Raw genomic sequence first — 12936 nt, 5'->3', positions numbered from 1 at the left:
TTTTCCTATCCTGGTTTTAACAGGAAAAATAGTCACTACTTTGGCTCCTAATTTCGGGTGTTTTTCTTATCTGAGAGAAGTTAGGTTAACCTTTAAAATCTCTATCACTCTAAGATACAGGCATCTGCAGAGATAGGCAGAGACATAGCAGAGAGTCCCTGATAAGCCAGCAAAACATAATGAGAACCTCTAAGCTGACACAGAGGGAAAAGAGATTTGTTTTAAATAAGAAAAGAGTTCTAAAAGAGAATCCTTTTGTACAATAAGAAGTGAGTTTGTCTTGTATCAAATATAATTATACCACTATACATCACAATAACGAAGTCACATCAAGAGAATTACACATAGAATAGAGGAAAGACCAAAAGGCTTAGTTCAAACAGTTCAAACAGTTAGCAGAAAGCCCACAGTGATTGATGAGACCAGACAGAAGGGATTTGGAAAGATAACATTAATAACTCTGTCAGGGTCAGAAATAAACAAAGACATACCAAAGGCCAGTAATAAATGAGTAAACAGTGCCATCTAGTGGTTGTTGGAAACAATGTTTTCTATAATGTCTCAAATGTACATTTTGCCTTTTTTGGAGTTTGTAATTTGAAGCCAACCAATCAAATGCTTGTAAAGTTATCTCTGGCCAACCCTGAGAAGGCCCCCATTTCTGATGTCACACACCAGCCAATGAGAAGTGTAAGACTCCTCAGACAAAGGAGCCAGAATCAAATATAAGGGAGAGACTCACACTGGAAAATTGTTTTTTCTCTGTGGGCTCTGAGAGTTCCCACATGGCTCTCTTCGCTTTGGACAGGAGTCCCTGAGAAGCCCGTTGCTGGCAACAAAATAAAGCTTGCAGACGATCACCACTCTTGCCTACTGAGTTTGCTTTTGAACTTTGCTTTGACCTTGCAACAAGATGGTGGAATTAGGAAGACCCCTTTGGGTTTCTGACAAGGATAGACGTTACTGTAGGAAGGGTAACTTAGCACAACCCAGCATTTGCCAGAAAGCAAAGACATTGCATTAGAGATGGAAATTCTGCCCAGGGAGTCCATCACATCAAACTTCTTTTATTGAAACTGGGAAGGACCCAGCCAGGACATTGTTCAGCAAGATGCAATTGTTCAGCGTGATTGCACCCGCTGAGACTTGCTTAGGAAGGGCAGTGTGTGCTCTGCTAATGGAAACATGAACTGGGGAATGAATCAGAAGCTTCGTTCTGTGATTGCGTCAGATTTTCAACTGGGACACATTACTCGCCGTTCCAGGAAAATCTAGATAGCCAGGCTTCTGGTAATGAGAAGCAGCTCAGTGCTGGTTCAAACATACAACTGCACTCAGAATCCCGGTCTGACTGCCCTGGAACTGCCTTTCCTTTTCTTTCTGTCCCCTGAATTTCACTTGGACTCCCTTATGGGGGCAGTAATAGCAGAACTATAAGCCAGATTCTATATACATTTGGAAGATACACATCAATAAACAGGCAGCCCTAGACAACTGCATCTGCAACAGGGAAGAGGTGCTGAAATGGATTCAGCTTGACTCCAGCATGTTGCTCTCAGGGTTGCAGGTGAACCGGTTAAGCTGGTTATGTAGTGAAGGAATTTTTTTATTCTAGATTTTTACTTCAAATATGTTGCATTTTGCCTTCTATTTAAGCCCATTTCCTGTGCTTAAAAGCACAAGACGAAAGTCCCCTTCCCTCAGAGAACTTGGAAGCCGCCAACAGCTACCCGGTGTCAGTTGGATCCGGGGGCAGCCATTTTGGCGCTACTGCAACCCTGGGCACCAGGCAGCTCAGGATTGGGCTGTCACACTCAGGTTGGCCTCACAGAGTGAGAATGTGCTAACACCTCCTACTGGCTTGCAGAAAATGAGAGCCCTGAGTGAAGATTGTTCTGCCCTTTTCTATGCTGCTGATGTGAGTGTGTGTGGGGGGGCCCTTTGGGATGTAATGCCCGTATATGGTAATGACTGACACCTGGGCCAATGTTCCAACTGTTATTGACTGCAGCCCCTGTTGAAATCCCCAGCATGGCATTCAGAAGTCACCTAGAGATTGACTTTATCTTCTCTCAGGGCTCTCAGGGCTCACTGAGTATAGTGCATTAATAGTGAAATAAGTGCATTTCTGAGCCAGCTGAGGGTTGGAGTTTTAAGTCGATCAATTAAATCATCATCAGCATCAACAACAACAGCTTCCCCCTTTTCCTTTATAAGTTGTTAAAAATACATAAATAATATTGCATTTTACGATAGTATCTTTTTTTATTTTGTTATTCATCAATAAAGTAAAGAAAAAAGATTCAGCTGAAAACAAGAGGCAGACCTGGCAGCAGAGCTAAAAACCAAGCCTCTGCTTGGCACAGACAGGGCGTGTTACATTGTACAGTTTTTCCGGATGGGCAATCATCATTTAGCAACTTAACAAAACCAGCGAAAAATGAGCGCCAGGAGAAAAATCAGTTTCAACCAGCTTTCAGTTGTTTCGCTTTGATGGTTCTCACCCTTTCCCTGATGACACTTTCTTTGATATGGCTATCTGTAAAGATTACTATGGGGGGCCGTGTCCGTGAATCCCATATCGGTGGTTTCACTTAAATGTGGATCAGATCAGTGCTTCCCTCCCCTGTGCACCCCCTTCTCTCTGGAGGGTGAGGAGCAACCCCTCCTGTAAACGGATTCATGTATCCACATGAATTGGGTTCCAGAACAGAATCCCTGCGGATAGGGGAACATGTCTGTATACTGACAGCCTTCACTCCTGGGAGAAGCCTGATCACATAGTATTCACTTAGACTACTTCCCCTTTTTGCAAGGTCAGAGTTAAGTTAGCATTGAGAAAAGAAATAGCTCCGTGTTAACCAGTAAGCCCAGTTCTGCTTAGGACTTTTCCTCGCCTTCTACATGGCGTTCACAGGGGCCACTAGGGCGGCTGTTCCCTGGCTGTTAAAGCTATCAATGCCCTTTCAATTCTCGACTGAAATGAATTGGTCATGTGGGGGGAAAAGCAGCTTCCCAAATATGCAGTGGAAACTTAGTGGGAAACATCTCATCAACACCTGCGTGCAGGACAACAAGACCCAAACAAAGCTTTAGGGCCAGGGCATTGGGCCATGCCCCATCCCCTCGCGGATCTTCAGCAAGGAAGGCTAGTCCTGCTTCTTTATGATCTTGTGGAAGAAGAAAACAAGAGCAATCCCGACGGGTGAAAAATGCAACCACTGGGGAAATAATGTCTGTCCCACGAGATACTGAAAGGCAAATGAAAAGGAAAATGCTGAGCAAGGCTGAGTGAGGCTTTTCTCTGAGCAAGAGGAGTATTTATTATTATTTATTTATTGGAGTTGCAATCTGCCTTTCTCCCTGGGGGGCACCCAAGGCGACTAAGGAGTAGAGTTTGGGGGATGTAATGAGGCCGCAGCCTTATTAGCCAGAACTGGCTTCAAATTTATTCCCTCCCCCCAGGAAACGCTTGGTTCTGGGAGGAGGCCAGAGGCACAGATGCGCCAAATTCTCTGTTACAGAATTCTCAGCATCCTCACAAGCTGCAGTTCCCAAGGCCCTCGGAGAGGAAACCAACTAATATCAGCAGGGCCGGCCCATCCATGAGGCCAACTGAGATAGCCGCCTTGGGTAGACTGATAGGAGGAACTCTCCTTCATGTGCTCACTGGCTTCTGCTCCCCTCTAATGTATGCCTGAGAATCAGCAGAGCTACTACTGCATTAATGGCACACAAACTGGTAATAGTTCTGCAAACTCCACATCTCACCTATGGAGGTGAACTGCAGACTCTCCGATTGCATTTTGTAACATGAAAAACAAGTGGAGGTGGGAAATAAACTACCCACAACTAAATAATGTTTGGACTTTGCCCCAGAGGCAGACCAAGAATATGTTGGTGTTCACATTTTTTGCATAGAGCAGGGGTTTACAAACTGGGGCGTCGTCCAAAGGCCCTGCCCCTTAAGGATCGTGTTGCTCAGGGGACAAACAACTTCCGGTTTTGCGGAGGTGGGGCGCAATCATTCCACTTGCACTTTCAAAGCTGTGGGGAACCTGCAGATGGTTGCGAAGGGCTCCCCGCACCCTCGGGAGCTGGCAGGAGGCTTCAGTATGTACAGCCAAGCCCCTGCAGCCCCCCTGAGTGGCGCAATCCTGGGGATTGCATCACTGCCTCCCCCCCACCCCCACAAAGACTTAGAGCAGTTCATACTCCCTTAGAGAGTTTGAAAACTGCTGGCATAGAGGATAAAAAACAAACAAGGGTTTGCTGCTGTCCATTAATCTACCTTGCAACCCACACTGAACTTACCTGAATGCTGTGCTTAAGTGTGCCCGAGGTCCTGTTGGTGAGCCCCACAGTATTCAAGGCCTTGTGTGCAAACACATCTGCCGGTATCTTCCCACATTTTTCATACTTGGCAGTCATATTGGTGTCAACAACAGCGGGCAGCACACTCTGCGGAAGAAAGGAGCATTACAGCAGGAGACCATGTCTGAATCCAGGCTTGTCTTCTCCAGCTCAGGATTCCTCAGGACAGGAGCTGGGAACTGCAGCCTGAGGTTGAAGTGGCAGAAGGTTCTGGGCAGGAGATGTAGGCTCCAAGTACACAACACTAACACAAGATAAAGGGGAACTAGTAACTGAAGCAAACTTGCTTCCTCCTCTCCTCTGCCCTGCCTCCAGATACCAAAGTTACTTAACTAAGGGCGCAATCCTGACCTGGGGTTGGGCCGGCACAAATGTGCCATAAAGCATGTTTGCACCTCCTCGTGCATTGGCTGGCGCACGGACACATACTGGCCAACCTCCGCGCCGACTTGGGGAGGGGCCTCGCATCAGCCGAGCTTGGCCGACGCATGGCTCTGGGGTGTGTGGGAAGGAGGCGGGAGGGAGGTGTTCCGTGGCAGGGGGAGGGCAGGGGAGGGCAGGGGGAGGGCGGTCCTGGGGGCGGGTGGGCGGGGAGCAGGAGTTGGGGTTGGGACCGGGCAGTTATGCTGGATCCCAAACCCCGTTCCCGAGTAGCATAGCGCTCTCCTCGAACATGCCACTGAGGAGACCCATAGGGGCTGCAGTGGCTTACCTGGGGGTAAGGGGAAGAGTTTCCCCTTGCCTTTGACTGAGCCACTTTGAGCACCTATTTGATGCCGGATACAGCACAGGCCTCCTGGTCTGCCTGTTGCGGCACAAGACTGGATAGCGCTGCAGGAGATAGGTCATCACTGAGCCCCTGACCACAGGATATACAAAGTGAAATAAGGAGTAGGAAGCCTCTAATTTTTTAACTGGGAGAATTTTGCCAAGCCCTGTTGACTGATTGCCACAAGTCCGACTGTCCTTTGATTCCTTGGGATAAGAACAAGAGGCTCAATCAACAATACCTGCACAATGATGCCTTTGGAGCGGTATTCTCGGTCCAACCCTCGTGCGAAAAGATCCAGAAATGTCTGAAACAGAAGCAGAAAAATCAAGGTCTGAGGGTGGAAATAACTCCACGGGCACTTAGGGTGAGGACACTGGATCCCATTCACATAGCCACATTTGCAAAAGATGGTTAGACCTCAACTGACAAGGGCACAATCAAGCTGCAAGTTCCACTTATTATATGAAAAGCAGATTATTTGGAGGTCATGAAGTAGAGGGAGACAATGGAAGTAAGAAAGCCTGGACCTTCAGGTATAGGGTTACAGAGGTGTACATGCTCCTCACCTTGGATGCAGCATATATCTCTTGCAGGGGCATAGGACAACGGGCAAGTATCGAAGACATGTTTATGACAATCCCCTTCTTCCTACAGAGAGAGTCATTCTGGTGAGTTAGCAGAACACCTGCCCTTCTGTAAGGAATCCAATGCAAACCAGGATTCTCCAAAATATTCCAGAGTGTAAAGGATTGCCTTTACAGCAATCAAAGAGCCCTTGTGGCACCAGAAAGACTGTGACCCCAAGGACTGGAAAAGAGCAAATGGAGACAAGCAAATGTCTCTTTCTAGCCTTCTAAACTATGTGATGTGGCCAACCAACCATTTTGGGTTCAATGTGCCATGGACCAGAACCATCTCTGTGCTATATTATTACTACTGTTCCTTTCTTTCCTGCAAATTTGCCACAGATGAGCTTTGTCCCTCTTTTTTGGAGCAGAGGATTCTGTCCACACATCTGCTCATGATACTTTTTTCCTATATTGTTGACAACCCCAATCAAAATCCAGTTTCCTTGGAAGAAGCAGAAGCCCTCACAGGTGTCATTCTGGAATACTGTACAGGCAGGTTCTGAGGTGTGCAGATTCCCTCCTCGCCTACCTGGCAACCATCTGAGGAAGGATAATCTGTGTCATCTAGGAGAACAAGAGCAGTGACACACAGTCAGTGATGGGAAACGGGGCCCAAGCACCTTCCCCTTCCATGTCTCGTTTCCATCCATACATAACCCACCTTCAATGTTGAAAGTATATTGCAGTTCACCAAGTCAGGTATAAACTGTAAGAGAAGGAAAAGAAGTGTGACTGTCTTGGTTGTTGTCTTGTCACAAAGCTTCTGGCAGCTGATGAGAGACCAAGGGGGCTTTGACTTTCCAGACCACCTTGGCATCTCTCCGCAGCCTTTGGAGCGTCACAGGACACTTCAGCTAGTAAAAGGTGGAGAGAAAGAGCGGCCACAGTCTGAATTTGACAGAAGTAGAGCCTGAGTCTACTTGAAGACTTGAATTCAAGGTTTGTTTTAAAATGTATTGATTTTAGTTAAGCTCCACTTTTCAATCAAAATAGTGTCCTAAAAAAGACCTACTCCCTTGGTCAGGGTGTTTACTGGCTCCTCCATGCAAGAGAGGGATGTTTCAAAAACAAGACAAAGGCACAAGAAGGCCCCACCCCTGGCACCCCGTGTGCCCGCCCCCGGGCCCGCCCTCCCCCTCCCAATAACGCCCCTCCCGCCCCCTCCTCACACCCCCCATGCCAACGTTTGCCGCTTATGTCAGTGTGCTCGCTTATGTCAGGTTTCTCCCTCCACGCATTGGCACATCTGGATGCGCTGACCTAGCTCCCACTCACGGAGGCGCAAACATGCTTTACGGCACGTTTGCGACCCTCCAGGGCCACCTATGCCGGCATGAGTGCCGGTTAGGATTGTGCCCTTAATGTGTGGCCCTATTTGCAGCAACAGAATGGCAACCTCTCTGAACATTGTTTCCAAGAAGGTTAGAATTCCACACCATATTTGCTCTAGGAAAGGGAGCCCAGCAGCTCCGGGTAAGTGATTAAAAAGACCCAGTGTTGGGGGGGGGATGTAAGGGCACTTTCCAACTCAACCTGAGAAGAGCCCCATTACATGCCTGCTTGAGACCTGTGAAATATGGGGTGGTGGACAGGGGAGCCACAAACGAGCACTGTACTTTCTACTTCACACGCTCAGCTGATTGCAACCCAGGGATGGCAGCCAACATGTCACAATGCACTGAGCCACCAACTGTGTGCAGGGGAGATTGCACAAATGGCGGTACCTGATGACAGGCAGGGAGGTGCCAGGCGGTCTTTGGCTGAGACCAAACTCACCTTGTCAATGTCAGGGAGGTCTAGAAAACGCAGTGGCAGAGGAATGTTCATGCCAGTATTGTTCACTGTAAAAAGAGTCAGCAGAGGGTGAGTTGTCACACAGACACAGAAGGCCAGTGGGTCAGAGTCACCACCCTTCCGCCTTCGCTCAGCAACAAATCAGAGGAGCACAAAGAGACCTCAGGCACATACTTCAAGACAACAGGCTGGAATGTGGGTTGAAATTAGAGGCCACCTGTATTGGAATCGCAGAAGATCTGGCCAGGAGGTAGATGTGGTATCAGCAGTGGCCCCTTTAAGGGTAAGGCCTGGGCACCCAGCAGAGTGTGCTGCACAGCTGCAGCCACTTGAAGGGAATAGACCCCTCAGGCATTAAAGCACCTGATGAAGGGAGAGTTTGGTGTGGGTAGCAGAAGGTGGGAAGCTTGAGGAAGGACAGACTGGAGAAATGGACTGAGGAATTGATGGCTAATAGACTGCTGGAACTGCTGATGGACTGATGTGTGAATGGACTTTGGAAGCTGCTGGAGCAGAAACTACTGGAGACACTAAGACTGGTATTTGGCTGCTGTGCCCAAGATCTGCTGAGGACCAAGGGGCTGCTGTAGTGGCAGGAGGCTGCTGGCAGGAAGGAGGACCTCTGTAGGTTAAACAGGCAAGCTACCCTGGTGGTAAGGTCCAGCAGGACTGCAGGGCAGAACCAGGGTCACTTTTGAGGAAAGAAGGGGAGCTAATTAGCTAAAAGTGGGCATAGTTCTCCAGGCAGAGCTTGGACTGGGAATCTGGCAGAACACCACCAGACTGATGCAATCACAACATGTTCAAATGAAAAAACTAGAGCCATCTTTAGAAAATGGACCCTCTGTCAGGTCACCAGGGGAGGATAGCCCTTGCTTTCCCGATAGCAGAGTGGCATGGGAGTGTAGGGAAAGAGCACAAGAAGCAGGCGATCCCAAACAGAGCCAAAGAAGCAGCCACAGGCTTGTTTGTTGCAGAATTGTATTGGTGAAGGAGCAGGCAGAAGAGTAGTCAGTCAAACGGTCCAGAAGTCAGGGATACAGAGAGGCACAGTCAAGATAATGCACAGTCCCAGCCACAGAACAAACCAGCAACAGGACGCACAGAAACTCCACCACAGCAACCCACACCTGAAGTCTGCTCTTGCCCCCATATATACCGGGGCCAGCCAATCAGAGTAGGGCGACCTCATAGTCACAAGACAGTCTTGTGACCCACTCTGATTGGCTGTCCAGTGGTGCATTGCACCATTCCTCCGTAGCCTACGTGACTCAGCACACATTTCTCCCAGGTCACATGGCTCGCACCTGCAACAGGTGCAGCTGATTACTAATCACATACAGTGGTGCTGTTCCTTTAATTCGCATTTCATATGAGGCCTGGACATCAAGGCCCCTCCTGCCACATCCTGGCTCACAACAATTCAGGGCTTGGGATGCCAAAGGCCTGACACCCTCTCCCCATTTTGATATTCTCTGACTCTCTGAGGGAGGGACTTCCAGTGATTTCTCCACTGCTTGCTGGACATACAGCTCACTCCTATCTTGCATTGGAACAGGCAAGTTCAGCGCAAGATTGGGGTCAGAAGTGGCTCAGCAGGAGGCAAGGGGAAACTCTTCCCCTTACTCCCAGGTAAGCCACCACGGCCCCAGTGGGTCTCCATGGACTTGTGTCACCTCAGCACCTATTGTGCTGTTAGGATTGTGCGCATAGTGTGCATGTTGCTTTACTAAAAAACTTAATAAGAAGTATAAATAGGAAAAGGTGCATATACTGAGAATGCCACCTCAGGAGGTGGCACAAGTCTGAGGAGAACGGAGCAGCTTTAAGCTCTTCCTCACTGCCCAGGGAACGGGGTTGTTATCCATCATAACAGCTGGGTCCCAGCCCTGCCTCCTGCTCCCCGCCCACCCTTCCCCAGGACCGCCCTCCACCCGCCCTCCCACCATCCCAGAACCCCTCCCTCCTGCCTCCTCCTGCCCTCCCCAGGCCTGGGCATTGGCAAGCTTGGCTGATGCAACCCTCCCTCCCCATGTTGGTGAGGAGGCAGGATGCAGCCTCCATGGGCTGGCACGCAACCCAGCACCGGCCCAGCCGACTCCCGAGAAGGCGCTAACGTGTGCTACCCTCCTGGGCTGGGACTGGTGCTGGCCTATTGTGCTGTTAGGATTGCTCCCATAGTGTACATGACACAAGATTAAAAAGCTTAATAAAAGGTATAAATAGGAAAAGGTGCATATACCCAGAATGCCAATCTCCAGGCCCTGCAGAGCATCTCGAATCGGCTCATAGCTTTCCGATCCCTCGGTGAAATCCATCTGGATGACTCTGGTGCTTCGGCCGTGCTGTTCCTCTGGGAAGTGAAGGCAAAGAGATGCTGGAACTGCCTTGCCAGAACAGGTCACTAGACCAACAGGCAGACTTAGGAACACTGAGCAGTTGTCTGACACATGCAGGTGTCCAGTCTTGCAGGGGTCCGAACAGCCTGTCCGGTTATGTCTCTGAAGCAGAACAGCCAAATCCTAACTAACTTTCTGTGCCGAGCTGCAGCGGCACCAGTACGGCCTCCACTGTATCCAGCATGGAAAGAGAGGCAGCTGGAGGTCTCCATGATGTTAGGAGACACCTGTTCCCTTGCCCTGAAGTAAGCAGCCACTGCCGCGATGGGAGTTCTTGGATCTGCTCCAGCAAAATCTTTAGCTCAAGTCCAAAGAGCCATATGTTGGTGGATCAGGCCTGGGATGGGGGATAAGATCAAACAGGAGCCTATGCCGCTGTCCATGTCCCCTCCCAGTGCTGGTCTGCCCTCCCCATCCCCCACTACCGCCCTCCCCCCTTATAATGCACACTCTTCCTGTAACAAAAAACAACGAGATAGCAAAAGAACAGCATACTTATCAATCTGTCATCATAAAAACACAACCTTCAACATGGCTCCAACTTTCTGTGTCAGTAATTACTTTGGCAATCTTTTCTTTCAGGATCCCAGAGCTCTGGAAAAAGTCCCATATCTGAGAGCTGGACCCAGCGGCTTGCCCAGTCACCTCCGCCTCCCAGGTGCAGCTTCTCACTTACCAATTTCAGCAGCCACCTGCTTCAGCTTTTCCAGGGAGCGGCTGATGAGAACCACGTTGAGGCCTCTCTTGGCAAGCTGGAAGCCAAGAAGGAGAGTCAGGAGATCAAAGGGTTAGCTGCAAAGGACTAGCTGCAAAGGGCTAGGAAAGGCCAATCACCAAGTGTGAAAAGTGCCTGCTGTGCTCCTTTTCCTGTCGGAAGGTTCCTGGATCACTTGTGTCTTTCTCTTTGCTTACACCTTGAACGTACATGAACCTAAGCATGCCCAAGAGGACCCTTCTAAGATCCTTTCAAACATCATAGTCCACTCACCTCATGCGCGTAGGCTTTTCCAATCCCCGCCGTGGCTCCGGTTACCACTACAAAGGAGGCAGAAAGGACAAGCTATGTACAAGATGAATGTCACCCGGAAGAGTTTCACTCAAGAAGTTCAATCCTTGTCAGAAATCCAAAGAACTTCCTAAGTTCATTATCTGAGGACCCCTTTGTGACAATGGCTTCTGCATGAAGGTCATTTCAGTGCAGGAAGAGGTGCCAACTGCATCACATACAACCCGTGGAACCCCAGGTGCACATGTCCACCCCTGCAAAGTAAGAGTGCTGGGGATACAGTCAGAGCTGGACACAAACCCCAGGAGACAGATTTGGTGAAGGAGCCAGGCTGCAGGATCGGGTTGAAGTAGTGTTGGGTTTGAGTGAATAAGTGCTGGGACAACATGATGAATGCGCAGACAGAGGAGATGGAAGAATGGGTGAGAACAAGAATAGAGACTTGATAACAAGGCAAACCCAGACCGTGTGCCAATAAGTGCAGGATCCAATTTCCTGAGCCAATTGAGGGTCAGAGTTTTTAGTCCATTAATTAAATCTGCACCAATATCCATCCAAACAAGACCATCATTTGGAAGATAAAAGGCAGGCTCTCCTTGTTTTGAGAGGATGCATTCCTGAGTCTCAGCAGGCATCATCTCAAGAGTGGTGATCTGCTTTTGGCTTCCCCTCTGCCATGGTTTATAGCAACATGTATTCATAAGAAGTCATTTCTTTTAAATGTCTTGCTCAATTAACCCATTTCTGCCCAGCTCACAGGTATGCACATTTGATCACTTGCATACATGCAACATTGGGCAGAAATGACTGAATGAATGCATTTTTAAAGTCAATCTAAAGGTCTTCAGAGATGAATCTAACTTATTAATCAATGAGCTGCGGGGAACCTGCACAGGATTCAGCCTCTGTTCCATTCCCCATGAGATGATGGCACAAAAGAGGCACTCACCTGCCCAAGGTCCATAGCTGGCCAGGTCTACCCCTTTCCACTCTTTTGACAGCACATAAATCCTCAACCGACGTCCCACGCCACAAGCAGCTTGCCAAAGGAGACGGAGAACAGTTATAATTCCGAGGATAGACAGTGCCAGGTTGAGATAGAAAGCGCTGTTGGAAGTCATTGCTTCTCTTTTTCAGCAGCATACACTGTCCCTGATCAGACAGCTTCACGAGAGATGGAGCACAAGCAGGCTCTTTTATTCTTCTATCTCAGGGAGGTGCCTGCAGAGTTGCTAAACCTCTAGGAAGGTGCTGGAGTTGCCAGGAATCTGCAACAATCCCTAGGTGACTTTTGAAAACCATGCTGGAGATTTCAACAGGGGCTGCAGGAATTTCCAATGTAACATCACTTGCAAAGACTTGCTAGAGAGGCCAGGATTTGTTACCCAACTTTCCTCCTGGGTAAGTGTGCATTGGACCGGGGGGGCGGGGGGCAGAATATGCCACACTTGCTGAAAGTCTTTTTATTCCCACTATGTATACATATGTTCCATACGTATTTTCCATGTACCACATGCTGCTGCAGATACAAGGATATCTGCAAGAGGGATCTGCAGGCCTTAGGACTGGACCTCAACCTTGGCCTCTGAGCATCCCGCTTGGACTGTGCAGCATGGCCTTTCCCAGTTTGAAGAGACACTTGGCCAACAAACTGAGGCAAAGCGGCAAAGAAGGAAGGCCCATAGCCAGGGGGACAGACCAGGGACAGACCACACTTGCTCCCAGTGTGGAAGGAATTGTCACTGCCAAATCAGCCTTTTCAGTCACACTAGAAGTTTTCCAGAACCAGGTCCGCTAAATATTCCAAGGAAAGATCTAAGGAGTTCAATTTGGAATCAATTTTATAAAACCAGCTAGATAAAAAGGGGTCTCTTATCAGGTCATGAAGAAGGGAATGGGATGGAAGAGACAGATGGAAACGGAGCCAAAATTTAAATGTTAAAGCCCAAGCTATAGTTGAAG

The 12936-nt window shown here is 48.8% G+C and overlaps 1 protein-coding gene across 1 annotated transcript; it reads right to left on the bottom strand.

The window, feature by feature from the left end:
* Positions 1–109: 109 nt before the first annotated feature.
* LOC136661062 (very-long-chain 3-oxoacyl-CoA reductase-like) lies at positions 110–11938 on the bottom strand. Its single transcript, XM_066638084.1, has 11 exons — positions 11924–11938; positions 10957–11028; positions 10645–10720; positions 9812–9922; positions 7552–7616; positions 6437–6481; positions 6305–6339; positions 5713–5794; positions 5385–5450; positions 4315–4461; positions 110–124 (listed from the first exon to the last, which is right to left on the bottom strand). Exons 1-11 carry the CDS (start codon positions 11936–11938, stop codon positions 110–112), a joined length of 729 nt encoding a protein of 242 aa, XP_066494181.1.
* Positions 11939–12936: the final 998 nt, after the last annotated feature.

This window comes from Tiliqua scincoides, chromosome 10, assembly GCF_035046505.1.
Source record: "Tiliqua scincoides isolate rTilSci1 chromosome 10, rTilSci1.hap2, whole genome shotgun sequence".
NCBI classification, from domain to species: domain Eukaryota; kingdom Metazoa; phylum Chordata; class Lepidosauria; order Squamata; family Scincidae; genus Tiliqua; species Tiliqua scincoides.
This window is presented reverse-complemented; position numbering and strand designations above follow the sequence as displayed.